Genomic DNA, 25,446 nt, shown 5'->3' on the forward strand with positions numbered 1-25,446 from the left:
GGGGGGGGGTTCAAAGTTTCCATTCCAATTTCTTCTTAAATTTATATCTTTAAAAATCTAAATCTTAATATTATAAATTAAAATATTTTTTTAAACATATAAAATTTTGTCGATAAACTGTTAGGCTTATCTCTTTATGATTGTCTTCAATCTGATTTGATTCTCAAATCGACAAAAGAATCTCATTTGTAATTCGATCTTTTTTTTTCCGAATGCCAACCTCTGACGGATGTTCCTCGGAAGGTTCCGTGAGTGCGAACTCGACGATGGCTTTCTTCATATTCTTCATGAAGTCCTCCTTGATCTCGAGGATCAGCTCGCCGGCAGAATCGGGAAATTTATCACGCAGACGGCCCGGAACCAGATCGAGTATCGCCTCGACGAAGACGTCCTCGATGCTCACCGTACCAATCGTATCGACTCCGTTGCAAACGTAATAATAATATCTATTGACGTCCTTGTCGTCGCTCAGATCCATGTCTTTCTCCGGTAACTCTGGTTTGACTATCAAACCCACCATAAATCTAGCCGTAAGGAGATTCATTTAAAGCCTCGAGCTTCTTCCAAGAGACCTCAATAATTATTAATTTTATTGTTGTAATCTTAATTCGCATTAATAATTGTTCCACTTTATATTGAATTCACCTATAGCATTCATCTCTTAATATGATAATATTTAAAATGTCATTAATTAAATTCAACAGTAATTCTATTTAATCAATTATATGTCATTTTACTAAATCAATATACTTAATTAAATAAATTTATTTAAATTTATTTAATTAACTAATTTTACTTAACAATAATTATAATTTAAACTAGATAACCGCGCATGTGAATCGCACAATTAAATTCGAAAGCGCCTTCTACGGTCACGGCTGCCTAACAAATTCTATATGAATTTCTTAACTCTATGTTCAGCCGTTTAAACTGCACATAATTATTTTCAGTATTTTAAGATGCGTATAAGCATCAGTTTGTTAAGATTAATTTTACTTAATTAATATGAATTTACACTGCGGCATGTTTAGGTCTGATGTTATTTGAGAACTCAATTTAATTACTGATACTCGGATCGCCGAGTAAATTCGAAGTTACAAGTGGAAATACGGAGTTTTGAGTTGCCCTTTCTGTATACCTGCGAAACTTCTCCTCGCGAAGGCGTTTCGCCGTGTGAGATGCACCGCGAAATTTTTGCATCTTTCCCTTTTCCTTGATCGGCGCCTCTCCTTTCCTCTTGCATCTCTTAGGACTCGTCAAGTCCGACGGAAGAGAGAACAGCGGCTCGACCTTCGCGTCGAGGACCTTCGGTATTTGAATCGCGTTCTCGGATGCGCAACTCCGTGCCTTCGTTTCCTCCGGGCGGAAAGGTAGTTCCATGTTCGATCGTAATTATGACAATTAATTGTGTCAACGGGGCGACATTTAACGGAATTCTAATATATCTCTCTGGAAAATATATACAATACGATAATATTCTCATCACCGTTTCGCGGAACTGCAAACAAATTTAATTCACTCGCGACCTTTCTAAAATAAAATATTTTAATCGTAAATATTAAATCTCGAATAATAAAACGCGAATTTATACATGTTAAATATGCAGACATTTATTTAAAATAGAAATATTTATAAAGTGCAGAGATAATTGCTCTTTATTCACAGCTTTTATAATAGCCAAGAGACACGGTAGTGGCTCGCGTCAAGTGCATTATTATTTACGTTAAAATATATTTTTTTACGATTTCAAATAATTATATTAAATAATTATTTATTTAAATGAAATAATTTAGAGAAATACTTATTTCATTTAAATGCTATTTAAATTAAATACTTTACTTTTAACTTATTATTATTAAATACTTTATTTTTTTTAGTGTGTTATATGCGATAAAATTATAATAATGATATAAAAACAGTATATTTTTATAATAGTATAATGTAAACTAATAAATACAATATACTACTACTATAACATAAATAAGATATATTATTTTAAATTATTTAATATATGTATATTAACTACTGCAAATTAAAATAAATTATAATAAAAAATATATAACATGTATAAGGTATATTATTTTTAAATATGAGTTATTCTAAATACTTATTTGAATACTTATTCATTATTGTAATAATCATTTTAACATATTTACACTGATATTCCCACAAAATTTGAGCAGTACATCTGCATTGATGAGAAAGGCGGTGGAGGGGGGGGAGCCCCAAACGCCCTCTTGATGGAGGAATGATTACGGATCTGCGTTGTGTTCTAACCTCCAAAATCCAAACACGGTGAGTGTTTTGCGCCGCTGAACCGCCGCGATATAAGATTCGCGAGATCAGCTGTTCGACCTGCCGCGAATACTCGCCGGTGTCTCGCCGAGATTAACGACCGAATTGATCCGCGTTCGCGCGAGCCACGCGTGTCTCGTGTCAGATTCGCAAACTGCACCCTCGATCGCAGTCTCTAGGCAACGTCAATCGATTCGACAGAATTAACGAATCCCGCGAACCTCGGCGGAATCGGCGAGGGAAGGTACAATTCTCGCAATCGCCGCTCCTCGCTCCTTCGGCGAGAAGCAATTCCGTATCGGCGAGTCTCTTTTTTAGGTTATGTCCCAGGAACCACCTGCGCCTCACACGTGTGATTTCCGCGAGGATTTGCGATCCGCTTTTCCCCCTGACGTGACATTTTCTCCCCTGTACTTTCTGCATTTCTGTCGAACGGGGTCGGGGTTGCCACCTGCAGGACGAGAGCAGTTTATTAAATTGTCACATTTCCCAAGTTATGTATTATGTCAGAAAAAATTGGCGCTGATGAGGTATATATTTTTTTCCAGATGATACCGGCCCAGATATTCCGCTTGATTCACACGAACGGCCTGCTCTGGCAGGCCACGAACAAATCCCTGCTGGCTAAGCTGCGCAAGAAGACCGGCTACACGTTCGCGAACTGCAAGAAAGCCCTGGAGCTGCACGAGAACGACGTGGACAAGGTAAGAGGCGCGCGCCTCCGCGCCCGCACTCGGTACGCGTTCTCCGCAACTCTAAATTGACTTAACGACGGGACCTCTTAGTTCCTTCTCGCTCCAGGCTGAGAAATGGCTGAGGGAGCAGGCGCAGCAGTACGGCTGGACCCAGGCGGCCAAGCTGAAGGGCCGCAACACCAGTCAGGGGCTGATCACGGTGACCGTGGACGGGCGTCACGCCGCGCTGGCCGAGATTAACTGCGAGACCGACTTCGTGGCGCGCAACAAGAAGTTCCACGGTCTCGCGGAGGCGGTGATCTCCGCCGTGCTGAATCACGCGAGGTCCCAGGAGATTCAGAACGAGGTGCAACGGACAATTTTCCACGCGGACAGTCTCAAGGACCTGCCGGCCGCGGACGGCAAGCCGCTGAGCGACCACTCCGCCCTGACCATCGGCAACGTCGGCGAGAACATCAGTCTGAGGCGCGCGCTCGCCGTCAGCGTGCGGTCGCCGGACGTAACGCTGTTCGGCTGCACGCATCCGGCGCCGATGAATCCCATACCCGTGTCCTTCGGCAAATACGGTGCCCTGGTGGCCATCAAGTGCAAGGAAAGCGACAATATGCTGGGCACGCAGCTCTGCCAGCATATCATCGGTAAGCTCTCGTTCGTTGCGATAATTGAATTGAGAGAGAGAGAGAGAGAGAAAGAAAAAAAAAGAAAGTACTAACATTCGCGATTGCTTCTTCCTTGCAGGCATGGACCCGCAGAAGATCGGTGACCCGCGGATGGACGAGCCGCACGACAACGTGGACGAGGAGCAGTGCATGATCTATCAGGAATTCCTGCTCGATCCCACTCTCTCCGTGCAGCAGTTGCTGGCGGAGGCGAACGCCGAGATCGTCGACTTCGCGCGTTTCGAGATCGGCGAGGAGCTTGACGAGGATTCGACGCTGAAGAGCATTCAGACCTGCGGCTGATGTCAACCTCCGATTTCACACATTATCTATCGTTAATATTAATTTTCATATGATAATACACGATAATTATTTTTTTGTTGTTGACTGAAATCGAAGAAGCGAGAAGATCATGTGAAAACAGATTCCTAAGTTGTTCATCTTTAAGAACAAGAATGTGTTTGAAAATAATAATGACATTCTCTCAGTTTTAGTACTTTGTACAGTGTATCGTGTTACAGTAATAAAATCGATATAGCCTAGTATAAAATTTAAATCGTCATTATTTCATTTAGCCTTTTGACGTATATCAAATCTTAAGGCTTGTTGTCTTTTCACTGCACCCATATAGAATTAAATTATTATCAGAATCGAAAAATCAAATTCTTTTTTTTTTCTTGCGCTTTGTCCTCTTTAATGTCTCTTTTTTATTATTTTAATAATTTTTTTCGATAAATACGAAAAAAATATAAAGACTATCTCACGCAAGTCAGCAACATTATTTGAATGTTAAAATGTATTCAAATGTAAAAAAAAATAAAATAAAATAATTCAAAAATTAGTATGTACATAGTCGAATAAAAGTGTACGCTATGAAAAATCCTCGCGATACAAAGCGCTCCCGGGAGCAGCCTTCGCTTTGATTCTCTTCAACCTTCTCGCGAGCCTGACCGACTTCCACAGCCACATTCGAGAGTCCTTCTTCCAATAGGGCGCGATATCCGCGGGTGAATGCCTGATGCCCTGTAGAAGAAAAATTCTCAATCTGCGGTCCTTAATTTTAATTCCTTTCTATACAATACAATTTTTAGATTAAATAAGCCTATATAAGAAATTAAATTAAAAACATTGATTTTTTTAAATTCAAGATTTACGTAAAAAAATGTTAATACAAAAATTAAAAAAAGAAACATCAAATAAGTTATTCAAGAATATTAAAAAGATAATAGTATACAGAATGAGAATTCCAAATATTCATACTACGAATTATTTCGAATTCTCATTCTGTATACTACTACTTTTTTAATATTCTTGAATAACTTATTTGATGCCTCTTTTTTTTAAATAAATTGAAGGAATTAGGCTCGTAAGAATAAATCAGATATATTGAAGTAATAATGCCTATTGACCGACACGGATCGTTGGTGTGATAATAACTTTTATTGTTATAATATCAAGCCACAAACTGCGCGCCGCATATATTGTCGGTCTTCAAACACAGTTCTTACATGAGGCTACTGTAACGAATTAAATTGTCAAGCAATTTAATATTTTTGATGCTAATAAGCATCTATAAGAATTCTCTCCCCCCAAATCTGTAAAGAAATTTCTCTTTTTTTAAATTTCTGTATCAGTATTTTTTATGTAAATTATGAATTCTGAAAAATCAATCTGTTTTTCAAAAGAGCTAATTATAGTCATGGCTAAATAAGGATGTATATGCACCTGGAAAATTAGAATTTCCGGTCCCTGGACTACCAATTGAAAAGTAGATTTTTCTCTCGTCTTGAAAACCGGAACAGTTTCCTCCTGCTCGGAATCATTGAAGTAATCCGTCTGCATGTCATTTGTTCTGAAGCCTGGATGATCCTTCGTTTCGAGCTCTAGATTCTCTAAAGCGGACGTGAAATTCCCAATGTCCTTGCAAACTCCCATTCCAACCTAAATAAAATGAATTCATCAAGAAAACGCGATTACCTTCATATTAAAGTTCAATTTCAGATAAATATAAAATTGAATAATTAAAATGTAGCTCGTCATCTTCAGCTTGTGATCTTAAAAAAATTAATCAAAAATTAGATTTACCAATTAATATTTTCCTAAAATTCTTAATTTATATATTTTAATATGGAATTTATGACATAACATTTATTACTTTCAATTTTTAATTTAGAATTATGCATGTATTTTTGTATTTTTATTTGTCGCAATGAATTTAAAACAAAGTTTTCTCTAACGTTTTAAACTAAAATAAAAAAGTTCTTTTAGTTTAAAAATTGATACTATAAATAATAAACTAAAAGACTATAAATGACAATAATTAAATAAAATTGTTATAAATTATAGATGAAGCAATTAAATTGTTTTTAGAAATTTGATTCCTAAGTATATTTGATTTTGATGTTTCAATAAAACCTGAATTCCTTGGGAACAAACGTTACGGTCCAGAACGGCGGCGGCGACAGCATCCTGCGTCCTGGCCGCGGGATGATCGTTCTCATCCCACTTCAGGTTCTCGACTGTCCGGAAAGAGAAAGCGCACGTTGTATGTTACAAGGAGATTCGCAACGAGCGTCTCTCTACCTCGATGTACCGCTCGACTGATCCGACTCCTCGTTACGCCAATCCATCCTCGCGCCGTCGAAGGGTGGTAAGACGGAGGCAGCCCTCTGACATTTGTCGACGGGACCCGCATCTCTCGCTCGCCGCCTCCTGTCAGGGAAAAATGCCCGGCGAGCGCACTTTGTTTCAACGACCGGATCGGACCGAATTTATATATGGCTTCAGGAAACTCGATGCCCGCAATTAAAAGAAACCCACCCTATACGCTTGAGAATAAAACGAGGAATAATATAAAGAATATAAATATGCACATATAATGCAGTACAATACCTCGAAAATTGCGTACTATTTTTCTTATCTCTTATTCTTTTGTCAGCAGGGCAGATGTCAGGAGGAAGAATAGGAAGGACGCTGTACGTTATATATTTTATAGGGTAAAGTCAAGTCAAGTTATGCAGCTTCAAACATTCATAACTTCTGTTTTGCGATAAAATTAATCTGTAAAAACCAAATAAAAAAAATTCATTTCAATTTTAGTACGTATTATTTTTCTGAAGAAAAATAATATAAATAATATAATGTCATTTCTCAACACATCCGTCGTCATATAAACACAGTAAGACACGGTTCTGAAGTTCTACCAACATGTTTTTCAACTATAATTCACAGAATAATATATAACAGTCTATCTTTTGAATCGCTTATAGTTATCCGATCGTGTGATTAGTTTCTTATCTGATTTCCATCGACTCTCCTAGAATCTTTCTTAGTTTTTTGCATTCTTACGGAGAGGAGCGCATTAACGCACGTAGGAGTGGAACGGGCCGCATGCGAGCGTCATCTCTTTCATCGGTTAAAAAAGAAAATTTATAAACAAATTATTTTTGATATTTTAAACATTTTAAATGTAAATTTCACTGGACTCCAATTTTAATTTTCACAAATTAATTAATGTTATTATAAAACAGAGATTTACATGAAAGTTTTGATGAAAGTTTAAAACTACGCAAGGATTGCATATATTCATTGTATAATTTGTATTGTCTTCTGTGCCGTATCAGATTCATCCCCCTGACATTGACGATCACTCCGGAGAGAGCCGTTCTGTAATCACGTGACTTGCCCATCAAAAGGCTGCCCGGAACTAAGTGCCCTTTTGTTTCTCCCTTTACAGAATGGCCATCCCGGAAGCAATAATCAGAATGGTTTCCCCGTTGCTTCTCTGGTGACGAAAAAACGAGCTGAGAGCCGGGATCGAACGCAAGGCTCGCAGATTACAATTAAGTAGATCGCTCTCACGCCTCTCCCTATTTTACATATAACGGCGATCAAATGTATACATAAATGAATAACGTTGCATTTAAGTTGCACGTCCGAGCGCGTCGTAGACGCGATAAGAATCTTGCATGAACGCAGACTGAGCGTTACGAAGTATTATACCTTTATCGAGATAGCTTCAATAAATCCGCAAATTATTTCTGCACATCTTGTCTTCACTTTTCTATTTTTTTTTATTTTTTTTTTCAATTTCCCCTCTGTATCTCCGTTCGATCGCGCGATTAGTCTTATCCGATTCCCATCGATTCTCCTATATACAGGATCCTTCTCAGTTTCTTGCATTCTCTACGGAGAGGAGCGCATTTAACGCACGTAGAAGCGGAACGGACGGCGCGCGCGCGCGAGCGGGCCCATTACGTGTTCTAGGACGTGTAATAAAACCGCCGTGCTCTATCTATCCGTGGCGAGGAGTACAACGTTGGAAAGGCAGCGGACCTCGGAACACAGATGTGTGTGTGTGTGTTGCCCCACAGGCGAGCGAGATCGCACAACGGGCCCCCTCCCGCGCTCGCGCGCGCACGAGCGCTCACGTATATTCATGAGGCCGCGGCGCAGCTCGTCCCGGGGGCCGCCTGCCTGTCACGGCTGGCCGGCCGGAGTTCCGGGGCCCACTTCCGGACACTCGGCGCGGTACACACACCGGTGCGGCGGCGGCGACGGCGGCGGCGGCGGTCTCGTTTTTAGAGCCCGGGGAATATCAGTCAGTTCGCGCGGAGTGTACAGTTAGCCGCCGCGCGCATCACACAAGAGCGAGAGCGGAGGCCGAGAGTGCCAGGAGGAACTCGCGCGCGTCCTGCTCCTTCGCGCGTGTCCCTCCGCGCGTAGAGGTAGAGAGGCGGTTTTTTAAATCGGCCCCCGGCCACACACTCGCCGAGCCCGCGAGACACACACCGGAGAACAATGGACTTCCCCAGGCGGGTGAGTGAGATCAATTCCGTTCGCGAATCGACTCCCGATCTCGGACGATCTGCGAAGGGGTGCAACGTTTTTCGGGGGTGTCCTCCGGTCCTCTGATCTTAAATTGCTGATAAAAGGAGAAAGGGAAAAAGAGAGCCGCGTTAATGCGACGAATTTGAGATCAATTCTGAAGAGCATACATAATTAGCGATATGAAAATTAGTATGTTAATTGAAAGAACAGTCTTCTTCGTTTTCTATTATGATGTTTATTTTCGAGAAAGTATTTCTAACTTCCTAGTTCCTCTTTTCTATCCGCTTGCGAAAGTTTTTAATTAACAGACGCGTCTTTCATGCGTTTTTAAGGACTTCTGAAAGGTCTCGAATTTCTTTTTTTTTATATATATATAAAAAAGTTTTAATTAACGAGTTGTTAAACTACCTCCTCCCACCCTCGTTTCTGCTCTGTTTAATGCTCGCATGATCGTTTAGCTAAATAGAAAAACAGATTCACGAGTAAATACAAATAACTAATCGTAGGTATATTTTTCATCTTATTGTTAATAATATTTCTACGCAAAATCTGTTCACATTTTTTTTTAAGTCGAACCTCTGAAAAAAAATCAATTAACAAAAATAGTGTTTCTATACGAAACATCTATAAAAGAAAACGCAAGAGAGAAGAACAATTCTATTTTCGACTGCTTGAAGTCGTAAATCGGTCAACTCGATTGTTGTGCTTAATTCGTATACATACATCATGTCGTGTGTCTTACAATCAAACACTTAAAAAAAAAAAAGAACATAAAAATCATTTTTAAAAAGAAGGTAAAAATCGTATGCCGAAATTCTATTTCGCGTTCTCCGCTGCCTTTATATACTTACCACCTGTTACACCGTCATTGAACGAACGCGTCGCGTCTATACGAGAGCGAAATAAAAAAAAACGAGTCCCATTCTCTCCTATGAGGGCCGTTCGCGGTCGGGCGACCGCGAATTCTCACCTTCTGCCGCGATTCCCGCGCCGAGAGATGCGGGCGACAGTTGGGACTTCCTGCCCTGTCGCGCGGCGGCGATGATCGTCGCGGGTGATGCTCGGGCCGCGCGTGTGCGTGCGTGCGTGCGTGCGTGAGGAGAATGCGAGAGGCGCGGGCCGCTCATGTATATATATATATATATATATATACATACATGAATGAATCGCGGGATACGCGCGCTCGCACACACACGCCGCCGGAGGAACGAGACCAGCGCAAGAGCACAATGCGACGGAGGCGGCGGTCGGCCGCGGGCATAATGGGCCCCCGTCTTACCGGGATCCGATGTGGTTACAGGTCAATCAACCCGGGCCGAAAGCGAGCGGCACAAAGGCCGCTCATTTTCCTGAGGGGGGAAACAATGACAATTTGCCGGTCGCGAATGAGAAATCTTTCGAAAAGTCATTCCCCCTTGTAATCTGCCTTGAAAACAAATCGTGTGTGGAGACGTCCGGTAGGAGAATCCGGAGTCCTTCAGACATTTTTCTCTCTAACGTTTTTAGATTACTGCAATTTTTTTCAAACATTCAGCATTTCGTGCGACGCGATCAAAGAAAGGGTGACTCCGAACCTTTTTGCATTTCATTCCGTTAAATAATTAAATTTCTAACAAATAAACTAACTAGAATAATTAATTAAATGAACAAAAATTATGAACTTGTATGTAACTTTCAAAAATCCATTTCCTTGTAATCTGTCCGAAACGATTGTTTTAACGAGCCGAAATGTTCAAAAATGTCCGGAAGAAATCCTTCCGGAAGAAGGCCTTCTTCCAAGTCTGTATAATTTCTAGACAGCTACTCATTTTTTCAATCATTCAGCGATTCATGCAGCACCAAGAAGTAGGCCATTTCCATAGTCAAACAATTAATTTACTCTAATTAACTAAGCGAACTAAAATAATTTATCTAAATAAATTAAATTACGATCAACTTGTGTAACTTTCAGATGAATAATGCAATATAAATCAACTTGCGATCTACGTTATACTGGAAGGTATACGCAGGAAGCTAAACTATAAAGTAAACTTATTTAATGTGCTAAGCGCTCTTCCGGCCAAGGCTGCGTGCGGTGTGCGTCAAGTGCGTCGAGCACGCACTCGAATGCACCTGCGAGGCGGAGATCCTCTCCGCGCGCGCGAAAGAGAGAGAGCTCTGGTATCCCAGTTTTCAGTCCGCTCGCGAAGCGCGTCCGTTGCGAAACCCATTCGGCTCGCGCGCGTCTTCTCGCTCCGCTAATGTACATAACATCACCCGCGGCACAATGCTATCGCGCGCGCCGGAATTGATTACCATTAATTACCGCACGCGTGCGCCCATCGGTCGGCCGTAGACTTACCGTGGTGTTTTCGAGTTTTTCCGGCGACTTTCCGCGGCGATCTCTTCCCGGGAACTCGTCTCGAGTGCCTCGGCTCTTCATTCTCGACACGCGATCACTAGACACACTACCCGCCGCGCGAATCGCCTCAACGTCGACTCGGTTCGGTCATTTTGCGATGCGATATTAATTCTTTTTTAACGCGAGAAATAAAGTGCGAACTTACACTGGGAAAACTTCGAATCGAGAAAAGGGGAATTTTCGAAGAACCGGAGAATCCTGCGGAGCGCGAATATGACGACCGTGCTGTATCCTGAAATTTTAACTCCCGTCCCGCAGGATGACAGGAGCTGTCGCAGCGACGATTCCGGCGGCGAGGTCTTCAAGAACATCCCGAAGAACAGCAGCATCTTCCGAGTCTGGAAGATCGAGGTAGCTATTGTATTAATAAAGATGATCATTACGATGCTGAATAACTGTAACACACTGAGATATTGAAATATTTTTCAATTAAAAAATAATACGCATTGAAATACAAAAAAAAGATTATGAAAATTAATGTATAATTAGAAGATTAATGTACAAAGTTAGATCGAAGTATATATTGAACAAGTAAAATCTCATCGTGAACAAAAATGGCATATCGTTAATCACGTAAAATAAGTTGTTCTTTTCATAGTCAGATTCATTATTGGAAATTATTTTTATTGTATCGCTCTAATTAGTTTTATATTTATGAATAGTTATTTCTCTCAATTATAGGTAACTATTATTTATTATTTAACTATACATATTATTTATTAACTATATAACTACTACTAACTATAATTATCTATTATTAATTTAATTAATTATTGTTGACTATTATTGATTATTATTAACTATTATTCATAACTATCATTTAATCCTTATTATCGTTTGTTCTTTATTAATTATCTACTCCAAATTAGTCTTACACTTAATTACTTACTTCACGCCGCGTTTGCGATTCGTTTCGTTTCACTTGATATTACGTATTTCGCTGTCGAAACAGGGTCTACGCGCGACAGTCGTAAGCAGCAGCAACATGGGCCTCTTCCTCTCCGAGTCGGCGTACATCGTCTACGCTGTGTCCGCAAAGGACGGTGCACTTCCTTACCCGGGCATGCCGGTACTTTTACTTCCATTGTGTGTTGCGTCATCGTGAGAGAAAAAAAACCCGCACGAAAGCGCGAGCACCGCCTCGCCTAACGAAATCCACACGCCCACCCTCGCAGCATAATTTTTCATCTCCCAACTTTTAACTTTTCAAGCTCAACCATCGAGTCGTTTCGCTGCAAAGAAAATGAATTACTCGCGCAGCACGCCGCACGACTGCTGTGTAAAATGCACGAGAAAACTTTTATTAACAATTAAAAGTTGATTCGACCGAGAGAAAATAAGAGTTACGACGTTTCGAAAACAGTTATTATTAAATTAAAAACTGTCGTGCAATCATCTTTTAACTTTTTTGTTTGTTTATAACTTTTTCCTTTTTAATTTTTAAGTATAATTTTGAAATTATTGAAGTTAAAAATTTGCAGACGTCAAAGAAAATATTTAGGCCTTCGTTCCTTCTCTTTCTACTTCTACTCGTTTTATTATCCGGTCGATTCCCCGGTGATTTCTTTTACCCTGTTATTAGATCAAGGATCTGAAGGACACCGCGGTGGTGCGCGCGATCCACTTCTGGATCGGTGCCAACTGCGACTCGACGGCGTCCGGCGCCGCGGCGCTACGCGCCGCCGAGCTCGACTCGCAGACGTCGGCGATGATCCTGACGCGCGAGGCGCAGGGCCGCGAGAGCCCGCGGTTCCTCGCCTACTTCCGGCAGCGGCTGGTCGTGGAGAGCATGCATCACGAACCGCCCGACTGCGCCCTGCACCGCGTCTCCGGCGTGGCCGTGCCGATTCTGACCGAGCTCGAGAGGGTCCACTGGGAACACTTCAGCTGCCGGGACGTCATCCTGGTAGACGTCCGCGCTAAGTGCGTGACAGTTCAGGCCAATCGCGTACTACGCGACGCGAATAATTTTGCGTAACCGCGCCGGGCGGATGTCGAAATACGCCGGTGAAAGTTTCCGCGTGCAAAAAGTATACGCGCCTCCCGCGAACACAATGAATAATGATTCGATCTCCCCTTTTAACGTTTAGCTGAGGTTTAATACGTCTAAAAAAATTTTTTTATAATTTATTTGAAATTGTTGGCTGTTCTAGATAAAATGTTTTGCAGTTCGTCATTTAAAAACTTAAAAAATTGTGTAATCATCTTTTAAATTTTCTTGTTTTTTTATGCTCCTGACTTTCTATTAATAATATAATTAATTAATTAATAATAAATAATATCTCTTTCTACTAAACTTTTATAAATTTTTTCGCAGACGCTGTTAATTCATTTATCAATAGTACATAAAAACAATTACAATTGATATATATTAATACTTAATTTAATGAAATTAATTTTGATTTAATGTGGTGAGATTAATTCTACGAAGCGACTATAATACATTTCTCATCGCATTTAAAAAAACATCTTTAAGATTAATAAAAAAAAAATTGCGACCAAAGAATTAGGACCATAACACCGGATTAAAATCAAATTCCCATCTACATTCTTTCACAAAACAAATTGTATTGATAGCTTCCGATATAACTATTTCTTCTATTTTTTATATTTCATTTTCCTCTATTAAATTTAGCAATGAATAAAATTTTTTCTTAATTTTGTAAATAAAATAATAAAAGTTTTATAACAATTTCTTTTATATAACCGGGCTTACTTCATTCAATAGTGTTATTAAAAAATCTTTCTAGGGGCGTTATCTTCCTGTGGCTCGGATCTCTGTCAGATCCCCTGCACAAACGCCACGCTGCCAATCTCCTGGAGTCTCGAAAGGAGAACAACAACGGCCGCGTGGTGGTGGTCGAGGACGGCTATGAGCAAACCCTGCCGGCGGACGACAGGGAGCTCTTCAGCAGCGTGCTCGACTCCACGGCCAGGGTGGTGGCGCCCGATCGCCAGCACCGCGTCAACCCTCCGAGCCCCATCAAGCTGTACAAGTGCAGCGAGCAATCGGGCAAGTACAAGGTCGCCGAGCTGAAGTCCGGTCCGATCCTACGCGGCGATCTCACCTCCGGTTCCGTGTACCTGGTGGACCGGGGCGAGGCCGGCGTCTGGGCCTGGGTGGGCCGCGACGTCAACGCGCGCGAGAGGCTGGAGGCCGTGAGAAACGCGCGGGGTTTCATCAAGAAGAAGGACTACAGCGACGGCGTGCCGGTGGCAAGGACGACGGAAGGTAGATAGAGATCGGGATGTGTTTTGTCGCGCGATTAAACGATCATCTCTTTCGGAGGCACAGAATTATTTGCAAATTTCTCTAAGAATGAATGCAGATAAATGCGAAAGAATTGGTAATTGAAAGAAAGAAATAACATAATATTATTGAATAATATGAAATTGAATGATTAAAAATTAAATGTGAAATATATTGTACACATATATGTATACATAAAAATCTGAATTAATTAAGCGTAGCGATTGAAATGAAATTAAAATGACTGAAATAAACTGATAAAAGATAGAGTCAATATGGACAGAGTCAATAAATCGCGAGAATTTTTAGAATTTTGCGTGTAATAGCCGAACGGGGAATAAAACGAATGAAACGAAACAAAGGTCACGAACCGGCGGAGATGAAGGCGCTGTTGAGGGGCTGGGAGCCTTCCAAGACGAGGCCGTTGACTTTGCCGGCGAGTTTCGAGCCCGATTACATGAACGAGAGGCCCAGGATGGCGGCGGAGTGCCAGCTGGTAGACGACGGATCCGGCGAGCGGACTTTGTGGAGGGTTGAACTGAAGGAAGGTATGGTCCAGGTGGAGGACGACAGGGGAATCTATTACGCGGAAGCCTGCTACGTGATGCTGTACAAGTACGGACAGGGAAGAAGGTGTCGAAGTATTGTACGTGAAGCTCTGAATTTCTTAGTCTTTTTTCGAGAAATTATATAAACAGTCTTTTCATTCTATATCTCGATTAAATCTCTAATTAAAAGAAAAATCCTTCCTCTCTTTCTAATTCTTGAATTATTTAAATCTTTATAGAAATTTTTATTTTTTGCGTAAACAGGATATTTTCAAATATATTAAATACTAAATTAAACCTAATTAATTTAATTTATTAAGAAACCTTATCAAAAGTCTTTTTCGATGATGTATTAAACTGATTTAATATTGTTAAGTATTTAATATCATATTTGGAAATATTTTACGCAAAAAAAAAATTTCTATAAAGATTTAAATAATTCAAGAATTAGAAAGAGAGGAAGGATTTTTCTTTTAATGCTCTGCGAAGTATTTAAATATCGAAATCTAATATCTCATAATATTTTTAAGAACTTTTTATATTTAAAATATTATAAAGATTTTAGAAAAAATACTTTAAAATTCTCTTTAGATTTTATGTTTCCTTCGGAAATTAGAAAATGAGAAATCTTATTTAGACATCTTATTGTTAGAACTATTTTCAGAATTCACATATAAAAAATTCTAGAAGTTATAAACTTTTTCACTTCTGTGCTCCAATTTGTATAAAAAATTTGAAAAACTTTTTAAAAGATTATAAAATTATAGAAATTTTAAAAACTCTAAAATTTATATAAAAATTCTGTAATTACTGTGAAAGATTTCAAAAACGATTAATACCTCTTTTTAGGTTTACTGCTGGGAAGGTGTTCATTCGGTTAAGATGGATCGAGATGCAGCTTTGACTGTGGCTTGTCGCCTATCTGAAGAGACGAATGCACAGTTAGTGAAGGCATCCCAAGGCAGAGAACCGCCTCATCTCTTGCAGATTTATGACGGGAAGCTCAAGATACTCGCCGGACGCCATCGTGATTCACGTAAAGTGTCCCTGTCATTCGAACAAATAAAAGTTTAAAGAAATAACGACAAAATATTTAAAAAGAAAATTCCAATTTAGATCAAATTGTTAAAGAAAGTTATTCGACTTGATGGATTAATTCATTCGCGATTTGAACTTTTTGCTTATCTACTCCAAACAAGATAAAATATCAAAGAAGTTTGTATATTGTGCAGGAAGGAAAAATAAAATATACTTTACACGTGAATGATTACATATATCGGTTTTACAATAAAGATTCTCGATTTGCAGCGCCGAAAAAATATCTGGTCAGAGTGTTCGGCTCGACGCCGTACACCTCGAAGGCCGTGGAACGCCCGTTACGGGCGAGCAGCCTGGACTCCAGCGCGGTGTTCATCCTCTTCACCGGCGTCCCAGTCGTCTGGTGCGGCGGCAAGAGCACCGGCGACGCGAGACAGACGTCGCGACGTCTCGCGCCCAGAAACGCGCCCCTCATCACCGAGGGTAAAGAGGGCGACGACTTCTGGACCGAGCTCGAAGGTAATTGATAAACCGGATGAAGAAATAGAGCGATTCGAACATTATATTTGACATTTCTCGCTTTACGTAAATTTACCCTCCTCAGGAAGAGGCTCCTACAGCACGGAGACCGAAGAGGTCGGCGAGGAACTGGACAAACATCTGTTCCAATGCCGCACCGAGAACGGCCTCTTCGTGGGCGAGCAGATTCTCGGATTCCGACAGAACTCGCTGATACCGGAAGCTGTCTGGCTACTGGACGCCGGCAGCGTGATCTGGGTATGGATTGGCAAGTTCTCCAGCCCGAGGACGCTGCAAGAGTGCGTCGAGGACGCCACCATATATCTCTATACACATCCGGCAGGTCGAAATCGCAACACGACTATTTCCGTGATCAAACAAGGTGAGTCCCTGGTGACACGAGATCAGTTCGAATAGATCTCGAAACGACTTCTCGTTTAATGACGTTTTTCCCAAAACACTAACAAGTCATAAGTAAAAATCTAAAACATAGTAAAGTCTTTTGAAAGATAACTCGACTGATATTTTTTATGGGTTTGTTATTTTTCAATTCTTCAATTCTTTCTTTCGCCAAAAAGAAAAAGAATCTTTGAATCTTTACATTTTTTTTTTACTTTTCGTTGTTTACAATTGTATTAATTTTTCTCAGGCTCGGAGCCGGCTACGTTTATCGGGCTGTTTGACAATTGGAATCATAATCTGCTGAGAGATTACAAGCCGTTCGAGACCTTCTGCGCCCTGCTGGAGGACAGAGAACAATCGACGAGGGCGCAGACGACCTCGAAGGCCGCCACGGACTTCGACAGCTACATCAAGTACCCGCCGGCGGTGCTGAAGAGCGAGCCGGAGAACCTGCCGGCCGGCGTGGACGTTAGACGCAAAGAGATGCACCTGACCTACGATAATTTCATCGCGATCTTCAAAATGGAACCCGCAGAATTCGAGAAGCTGCCGACCTGGAAGAGGCAACGCCTCAAGCAGGCCGCTGGACTCTTCTAATGTGCTCTTTACTTCTTGCTTCGGTCCCAAATATCATTCCCTCTCCTTCCGGAATTCAGAATTTAGAAATCATACGTTCATCTCTACGCAAAATTGCCCGGGTGATATCTTTATTACAAACATCGAATTGATCTATAACCGATAAAAGTTTCATTGCATGGGAGAAAAAAATTTATTTAAAGCTTATTTAAAACTTATATCGAACGCTAGATTCAGTTAGTGGAACTTCATGCGATGTCCATCGCTTCGGCTTCGATGATGTGCACCGTCTCCTCCTCCACGATGATCGGTTGTACTGTTTTCGTGAGCACCGACGTGGTGCCGGGCTTGTAACGGTAGCTGATCTGCCGCTCGCCCTTCACGCTGGCGGTGTCGTACGGGCGTAAGTACTCCACGCTGTTCTTGCGTATGATGCAGAGATCCACGTTGGATCCCGACGCGAGATCGTTGAACACGCCCGCGCGAATGCCGTCCGCCACCAGCTGCTTCGCATCCTCTTCCTGAAAACGTTCGTTTTGCGCAATATAAGAAATAGTTTTAATACATTATTTAATACAAAAAATATATATATATATAAATAAAATAAAAGATATATAACAGAATTTAATTTATATAAATATAAGTATACATAAATGCATAAATCGATACACAAATCAACAAATTTTATAAATAATGCGATAAATTTTTGTCACTGTTCACACTGTTCGATAGTTTTATCTAAAATAAATTACTACTTTACAGACTTTATTATTAATTATTATTATATTTTAGACATAAAATTTGCCAAATTTTTTCTCTTTCGAATACTCAGTTTTCTCTGAACTCCAAGTCTTGAAATGGCAATAATCTTGGATGTCAATATACTCGACTGTATAATTAAAAAAAACTAAAGTACCGCCATATCAGGCCTCCATCTACTCTCAAAGACCGCCATGGCAGCCAGCGAGCCAGATCCCATAGTGGTGTACTTCAGCTTCTCGGTCGAACCGTGTGGATAAATGCAGTATAACTGAGGCCCGTCAATATCGTAGCCACCCAGGATGAGGGCAGCTCCAATGTGACCCTGATAACGGAACAGCATTTGCTTTATCAACGTATTGGCGGTGCACACGGGCACGACACGGCCGGTATTCAGACGGTGCAGCTCCAACTGGCTGGCTATCATCTCGGTAGTCATTTCGGTGTCGGCCGCTGTACCGGCTCCGCAACAGCTGAAAGTAATTTACGTTCCTTTCAATGCGTTCTTCTTTTTTTTTTTGCGAAATTAAATTTTTGTTACAAAGTTACGTTGCTACAAAGTTTTGTTATAAAGAGCGGCTGTACGATACTTACTACATGTTGGGAGCGAGATAGTGGATCTTCAAACTGTACTTGTCGGCCACAATGGTGTCCTCGGTGGCTCGTGTATCACCACCGAGAATAACGCCATCCTTGTACACTATGCCGGCGATGGTGGTACCAGTCTTGACTGCTTTCGGAGCGGCAAAGCCCTTTTTGATCAAGGCATGATTTCTGCGCAAAATAAATACAAGATTAGCAGGGTCGAGGAACTCCCAAGTTGATTTGAAAATCTATAAGTTAAGTATATGATAAAATTTGTAATTAAAGCCAATAAATACATCACTCCAGATACATTGCGATGAAAACAGAAGCTATGAATTTAAGTTCCTTTTCTTTTTCATTGTGATTTCTTTTAAAGCAGTCAATACAATACATGACTTTCATAGATTTTTTCATAAAACAAATCTGTAAATAAAATTGATCATGTTTTTGAAATACTTCAACTTAAAAAAAAAAATACCCAAAAATGCTTTGGCATCGGACAATGAATTCAAAGATAAACAATTATCGTTGGTAATTACCTTTAGTCACAACATTATAAAATTAGCAAGAGGCAGCGTAACACAATTTCACGCACATACATTTACTGATACATTTCGCGTTAAAATTTCATCTCAAAAATTGTTCCTTCACACAAAAATAATTACAAATATTACAATGTACATCTGACATCAAAAAAATTTCTATTTATGAAATACTATACTGTGTGACACAGCAGTGTGCGTTTTGAGGTTAGAATCGGCGGAGCACCTCTCAGAGAGTTATTAAGGAAGGATGTTACGTTAAGAGGCTTGTTTTTGCTGTGCTCGCGTAAAAGGTAAAATCGACATCACTTCTCATATTTTTTCGACTTTACGAGTCGAGGGATGCAACGGTGCGGTAGTGTCGATCTTACTTTCCGCGAGCACAGCAAAAACAAGCCTCCTCGTAGCACCCCCTCTCTCCCCCCGGCCCTTCTTTTCGAAGCGAGACAAAAATCTTTACCTTTGGCAGAGATCGAAGGAAAAACCCGGTGCCGGGATCTCCGGCGCGAGAAGCGAAGTCATGATCTGTCACGATCAAGTGAGTATCGGCAGTCAAAAGTGACACAGCTTCTTCCTCTTCCTCTCTCTTTATTCTTTGGGTGACTCCAATTCCCGCACACCCAGGTAAACTGTGGCACTGAGCACACGTCCGTAACACCACCCGGCAAGGGTTCAGAACCGTTTTAAAAATTTTACAAAGACGTTACTTACAACACTCGGACCGAAACACTACGTTCGTCCCGGCCGTGTCGGTCGAGCCAGATCAGTGACACAGCTACAATGAACTACACATCACCTAACCTGTCCTGGGATAACCTCAACTTTCTTGTCTTGTCATAAAGTCTGTTCGTGGTCAATCGCACCTTTTCCACACTTTGATATCTTTGTTTTTTTCTCTTTTTTGAATTTCAAGCAACAGATCTATATAGAGCTTTCCACTAAAGTCAAGATAAATAATAGATTTATTTGTATTGCGTAAAATCCTTAAAAATATTCGCACTTAAAACGTGATAAATATATTCGAGCGTTGGAGAGAGAGAGAGAGAGAGAGAATTCTGATTGTGAGTACAAAAAGTACGAGCAACACGAACAGACCGTATAAATTTATATTCTTTGTTATGTTCGAAAGACTCATTGGCTGTCGCATTCGATCCATTTTAAATAAAATAGAAAATATAAAAGAATTTTGGCCGCTCGATAAGCTCCAATAAAATGCGCTCAAATATATATGTATATATCATAAATATATAATATAATAAAATATATATATTTATATATAATATGCAATGCTTATCAAAGGCCTAATCAATGTTCTTATCAGAGAGGATCCTCCCTTATTTACTTGTTTAGTTTCCACTTTCCAGGCTGACTTGTGCAAGGGCCTATACATTGCACGAATTTAATGACAGATCAGATAGATGGCGATATTGACGATGAATAGGCGGGAAAGCTCTCGCGCGAAGCCGGTGTATACGTACAGCTACCAGATCAACAGCGGGAAGGATGCACGCTTTCCTGAAAACCGGGAAACTGGGCGCTCCGGCGGAGGTGAAGAAACCATCGACCTCTCGGGCTAAGGACGACAGGAAGGATCTGACGCCATGGGTGGAAAAATAGTGAGTGCACACCGATTGGCTAAGATTTAACCTCTCTACCATCGCACAAAAAGATCCAATTGTTAAGCTTCATATTTATTTTCTATGTGTAGCTAATAAATATCCCTTTTTCTTATCCGGAAATTGCGATCATCTTCTTCTCGCTGCAAGAAGGTGAAAGGAAATTTGGCTCGAGGATGAACGTTCCTAACTTCTTGACACTTTGTTTACAGCCGGCCGAAGAATGTCGACGACATTGTGGAGCAAACGGAGGTGGTGAATGTCATACGGCAGGCCATGGAACGCGGAGATTTTCCCAACATGCTGTTCTACGGGCCACCGGGCACCGGCAAGACCAGCATCATCCACGCGGCCGCGAGGCAGATGTTCGGTAGCATGTACAAGGACAGGATACTGGAACTGAACGCCTCCGACGACAGAGGTATTCAGGTTGTGAGAGAAAAGATCAAGTCCTTCGCGTTGCTCAGGGCCAATCCGAACGGACCAGAGTGAGTTTGACGCTCAAACTTTTATAAATATTTCCGAAAAATCATTGTAATTTTTTGCAAATCTATCTGTAAAGATAGACAGTCGTAATAATAGATCGTGAAATAATCCTCTTTCCTAATGTTTTGGGCTGCTTAAAAATCTTGTTTTGGATATATAATATGCTGACTAATTATATTTCTATTATATCTCTAACGTTACTGTATTAATGAGTGATAAATGTTTATTTATACGTCAAAATATTAAAAATTATCTATGCCGATGAACCAGTAAAAGGTCTGACGACTGCAGAATTGTTTATTTGTATGTCAAAATATTAAAAATTATCTATGCCAATGATGAACCAGTAAAAGGTCTGATGACTGCAGAATTTCGGTGCAAAGGATTGTTCAGAAAAAAGGCACATTTTGTTGTTATCAAGGAGGTCTAATGAAGGATTTTAGTGTCTCTTATTAGCAACAAAACAGAAAAAATGCTCGTAACATAACAGAAGAAGCTACAAAGATCAAAGCGAAACTTCTGAGAAGTTGCATGAGCAAACAATTTCAATTTTCAAACGTTCGCGTGAGTCACGTAAATACATATTATTAGATATTTCTCTTAGATGAACTTAGTTAAATTTTATATTTGTGATGATTAATATAATTAAATTTTGAATACTTTTTATTTTTTTAAAGTTGCCTGATTCAAATTGAACTGACGTGAATGCTTGAAAGTTGATCTCTTTTGAACGTCTCGCGCGCTGTACTGCAGTTTCTGATCAAAACCGCAATCTGAGGCATAATATAATTCTTACTTGATTAAAATTCATGAAAATTGTGTACAAAAACATATAATAAAATTAACTTTTTTATATTTACAGCGGGAGAAAGTGTCCGCCGTTTAAGATCATCATCCTGGACGAGGCAGACAGTATGACCGGCGCCGCGCAAACGGCGCTCCGTCGAATCATGGAGAAGGAGTCGCACAGCACGCGCTTTTGTTTGGTGTGCAATTATCTGTCGCGAATCATCAAGCCGATAGCGTCGCGCTGCACCAAGTTCCGATTCAAGCCGCTGAGCGACGAGAAGAGCATTTCCAGGCTCGAGTACATATGCAACGAGGAGAACCTGAAAGCCGACAGAAACGTCTTGGAGAAAATCGTCAAGGCGTCGGGTGGCGATTTAAGACAGGCCGTCATGTGTTTGCAATCGATCACGCGACTGAAGGGAAAGGACTACGAGATCACCGTGGATGATGCACTCGACGTTATCGGGGTAAGTAAATATACATGTGTTTAAAAAAATAATGGAAATTGTTTTTTTTTTTTATATGACAAGGTTGAATAATTTTGGATTGTGGTGTGCATTTATCTTTACTTTAGCTAGTTCCTGATGATCAAATTAATACACTGTGGGAGGCTTGTAAAAAGGGGAGTTATAATGATATTCAGAAGCTACTCGAAAATTTGCTGCTGGAAGGATATCCGGGATCACAGGTATCGGCCCTAATTATTTGCGTAATTTATTAAATTAAGCATTAAAAAATTTGTTAAATAATGGTAGTAGACAGTAATACTTGAATAATTTTGTCAATACTGATTGGATTAACTTACTTAATTTTATTTGTTACATTTTAGGTAATTGAGCAATTGAACGAGAAAATTATTTTCTCCGATGAACTAAACGACAAACAAAAAGTGATGATTGGCGACGTGCTTGGTGTAAGAAACTTTTTTGTACACATAAAGAACAATATAAGCTATGAATATATAAATAAGAAAGTGTTTCTTTTTTTTAGGAATGTGATTACAGATTAACAGAAGGATGTGATGAATATCTGCAGCTTCTAAATATGTTTTCTATCATCTTGATGGCACGCAAATCATAAGATATTAATTTGCTTCTGTAAGTTATGTACTTATATTCGTAGGTTTACGTTATGTATAGTACTGTAAAGATTTTATATATTTTCATAGAAATTGTTCACGATATTGTATAATTTATTGACCTACAGTATTAATATTAAAAAATAGTCGAGATTAAAGTCGTTACAATATAAACAATGTTTAAAAATATTTTAGAATTAAACTAAAGACAACTTTTGTGGAAGGTATTAAAAGCATTGTTGTATTAAAAAAATTCTAGTATTAAAATTAATAACTAGCTAGGGAATAAAAACTAGCTGAGATACAAAATAACTAACGTTCTAGTATATTCATGTAGGGGATATAAATATATCCTTAGTGAACTAAATACATTAGCGCCAAATTTACCAGAAAATCTGGAGACTCCATGGTGACCAATTCCGCAAACGCGCATCGAAAATGTCTCTACGCCTCGCTTGGGATTTAATTCCTCCAGTTTTAAAAAAACAAAGCGTTATCGCGAACGATCAAAGCGCCAAGTACAAATCGTAACGAGCCCCCGAAAAATTCTCGATGTGTACAAAAGGAAATGCTTACGTTTTTACATTATAAAGATCCATCCCCGGCGTCGGTGGGAACGGGGCTCTCAGCGTCGCCGACGGACTCCGCGCGCTGAGCACCACTGGCGCTCGGCGTGTAGGGGCGTCGTTGCTACTGCGTGCAATGTGTATCGTGTAGGCGTTGGCGAGGAAGGAGGCGAGAGCCGCGAGACCGTCGCCGCCGCTCGCTCGCTCGTTCGTTCGCTCTCTCGTCGGACGTGTCGTGTCCGTGAGCGTGGAGAAAAAAAGGGACAACGTGCGCGCCCGTGGGTGGATTCGGAGCAGCCGGTGCACCCGGGTTTTACGGCCGCGTGTGCGTCGTTGTCGTGTGAGGCAATATTCTCGAGCCGCGAAGCGTTCGGGTTTCCTCGCGCTCCGAAGGAAACGGCTCTAACGCTCTCTCACTCTTGCTCTCCGCCCTCTCCCCCCTCCCCTCTTCACCCACCCTCTCGCCCCGCTCTCTCACCCATCGTCGTTACTCTCTGTGCCTCTAGAGCGCTGTCTAGCCTCGTTCCACGACACGACGTGGAGGCCACGTCTCGACCACGTCCTGGATAACGCGGGGTGTCGTCCCTCTCTTTCTCTCTCACTCTCCTACGGGTGAATTTTTCGTTGTTATTCCCGCGAGTGTGGTTTGATCGCGGGGGAAGGTCGCCGCCGACGCCTCCCCCCTCCCCCCCCCCGTGTGTGCGCGGAACGGCGTCCCCGTGGTCGTGTCGCGTCGTGAAAGAAAGGGGAACGTACGGGACGGAACGGGGGCGTGAACGACGCCTGTCCTCGCCGCCGCTGCCGCCGCCGCCGTCGTTGCAGCATCGTCCTTCAAACACTACGTCGTTTTCGGAGTAACGACGTTTCGGAGCACGTCATTCTCCACGGGATATCTCCCTCTTTCTCTCTCGCTCGCTAGCGTAGAGGTCGTGACTTCCGGAGAGAAAGGAGAGAAAGAGAGACAGAGAGCGAGAAAGGGAGAGAAAGAAAGAGAGAGGACTACTCGCGAGAGCGGAGCAGCACCGCGAGAAAGGCGTGCTGACCGCGTTCCTCGCCGCTCCAGGCGAACCAGGAGACCCAGGGCGGCAGGAGACACGGATTTCTGTGATCCTCTGTGACACTTCCTGCAGACGTTGCCTCGAAACTCTCAAAAGCGGCTCCATTAGCCGCTCCACAGCCACTCTCGTTTGTCTCCGATTTCCCCGAAGGTGTGCGCGTGCATCGTTCTCTCTTTCGTCTCGAGGTCTACCGTCCCTTTAACGCAGGTCCATTTTACTCCTGGAATCCTGCGGAGAAATAATAAGAGGCAATAAGAAGAAGAGATATATTAAACGCACGAGAGAGAGAGTGACCGAAGGACAGTCTCTTGACGGAGGCCGGCGGGGTATCGTATTATGTTCCCGTCGAGAGGACGCTAAACGGAAAGGGAAGGAACGAAGAGGAGGAGTGGAGGAAACGTTCCTGCGAGCCGCAGCCTTCCCGCGAGAGATGTTCGGCGCCCTGAGGGGAGACCCAACCGGCGAAGCGGGCGGCTAGTTGCAGTGCATGCCTCGGCGCCGGCGGTGCATCCTGCCGCATCCTCCTGCCGCTTCTTCATCTCCCGGAGCCGAGTGTGTGCGTGCGTTTCGGCCCGCGCTTCGTTCCCGCGTCTCTGCAGCAGAAAGAAAGGAGGATACATTAATCATCCGAGCGGGTCGTCCAAAGTCCAAGTCGTTACGGGGGAAGAGGATCCAATCTCCGCCGGGGAAAGAGGACGACTCTCCACCGAAAAACGGACCCGCGCGGGGGAGACGAGGGGGGGGAGGAAGAGAA

At 41.6% G+C, this 25,446-nt stretch overlaps 6 protein-coding genes across 9 annotated transcripts in view; 3 read left to right on the top strand and 3 right to left on the bottom strand.

Moving 5' to 3' along the window:
- LOC105454532 (dynein heavy chain 7, axonemal-like) overlaps nt 1–2,246 on the bottom strand; it is a 43,411-nt gene extending 41,165 nt beyond the window's left edge. Inside the window, exons 1-3 of the mRNA XM_011697205.1 lie at nt 2,157–2,246; nt 1,139–1,449; nt 221–524 (exon numbers count right to left, since the gene is read on the bottom strand). Coding sequence (XP_011695507.1) covers nt 221–524; nt 1,139–1,380 — 546 coding nt within the window. The 5' untranslated portion in view covers nt 1,381–1,449; nt 2,157–2,246. The remainder of the gene's footprint in view (nt 1–220; nt 525–1,138; nt 1,450–2,156) is intronic.
- LOC105454443 (elongation factor Ts, mitochondrial) lies at nt 2,224–4,205 on the top strand. Of its 2 annotated transcripts, none has more exons than XM_011697053.1 (4): nt 2,224–2,295; nt 2,844–2,999; nt 3,097–3,628; nt 3,729–4,205. In XM_011697053.1, the coding sequence occupies exons 2-4, from the start codon at nt 2,844–2,846 to the stop codon at nt 3,950–3,952; spliced, it is 912 nt and encodes a 303-aa protein (XP_011695355.1). In that variant the 5' UTR covers nt 2,224–2,295; the 3' UTR covers nt 3,953–4,205. The 2 variants fall into 2 exon arrangements, with proteins under 2 accessions (XP_011695355.1, XP_011695356.1); XM_011697054.1 differs by having other exon boundaries at nt 2,239–2,539.
- A 131-nt stretch (nt 4,206–4,336) lies between these two features.
- On the bottom strand, nt 4,337–6,492 carry LOC105454446. Of its 3 annotated transcripts, none has more exons than XM_011697057.1 (4): nt 6,233–6,492; nt 6,086–6,168; nt 5,375–5,590; nt 4,337–4,672 (listed from the first exon to the last, which is right to left on the bottom strand). In XM_011697057.1, exons 1-4 carry the CDS (start codon nt 6,342–6,344, stop codon nt 4,520–4,522), a joined length of 564 nt encoding a protein of 187 aa, XP_011695359.1. In that variant the 5' UTR covers nt 6,345–6,492; the 3' UTR covers nt 4,337–4,519. The 3 variants fall into 3 exon arrangements, with proteins under 3 accessions (XP_011695359.1, XP_011695358.1, XP_011695360.1); XM_011697056.1 differs by having other exon boundaries at nt 6,065–6,168; nt 6,233–6,491; XM_011697058.1 differs by having other exon boundaries at nt 6,065–6,168; nt 6,243–6,358.
- A 4,601-nt stretch (nt 6,493–11,093) lies between these two features.
- Nucleotides 11,094–17,248, top strand: LOC105454448 (villin-1). The gene is made up of 9 exons (XM_011697059.1): nt 11,094–11,231; nt 11,833–11,949; nt 12,463–12,803; nt 13,631–14,112; nt 14,493–14,776; nt 15,528–15,714; nt 15,987–16,235; nt 16,321–16,617; nt 16,885–17,248. The coding sequence occupies exons 1-9, from the start codon at nt 11,094–11,096 to the stop codon at nt 17,232–17,234; spliced, it is 2,445 nt and encodes an 814-aa protein (XP_011695361.1). The 3' UTR covers nt 17,235–17,248.
- A 139-nt stretch (nt 17,249–17,387) lies between these two features.
- LOC105454449 (proteasome subunit beta type-7) lies at nt 17,388–19,917 on the bottom strand. Its single transcript, XM_011697060.1, has 4 exons — nt 19,560–19,917; nt 18,567–18,746; nt 18,130–18,445; nt 17,388–17,734 (listed from the first exon to the last, which is right to left on the bottom strand). The coding sequence occupies exons 1-4, from the start codon at nt 19,619–19,621 to the stop codon at nt 17,462–17,464; spliced, it is 831 nt and encodes a 276-aa protein (XP_011695362.1). The 5' UTR covers nt 19,622–19,917; the 3' UTR covers nt 17,388–17,461.
- A 558-nt stretch (nt 19,918–20,475) lies between these two features.
- Nucleotides 20,476–23,301, top strand: LOC105454450 (replication factor C subunit 4). The gene is made up of 6 exons (XM_011697062.1): nt 20,476–20,715; nt 20,928–21,203; nt 22,064–22,457; nt 22,565–22,678; nt 22,820–22,903; nt 22,981–23,301. The coding sequence occupies exons 1-6, from the start codon at nt 20,603–20,605 to the stop codon at nt 23,068–23,070; spliced, it is 1,071 nt and encodes a 356-aa protein (XP_011695364.1). The 5' UTR covers nt 20,476–20,602; the 3' UTR covers nt 23,071–23,301.
- Nucleotides 23,302–25,446: the final 2,145 nt, after the last annotated feature.

This window comes from Wasmannia auropunctata, unplaced genomic scaffold (genome assembly GCF_000956235.1).
Source record: "Wasmannia auropunctata unplaced genomic scaffold, wasmannia.A_1.0 LD335985.1, whole genome shotgun sequence".
NCBI classification, from domain to species: domain Eukaryota; kingdom Metazoa; phylum Arthropoda; class Insecta; order Hymenoptera; family Formicidae; genus Wasmannia; species Wasmannia auropunctata.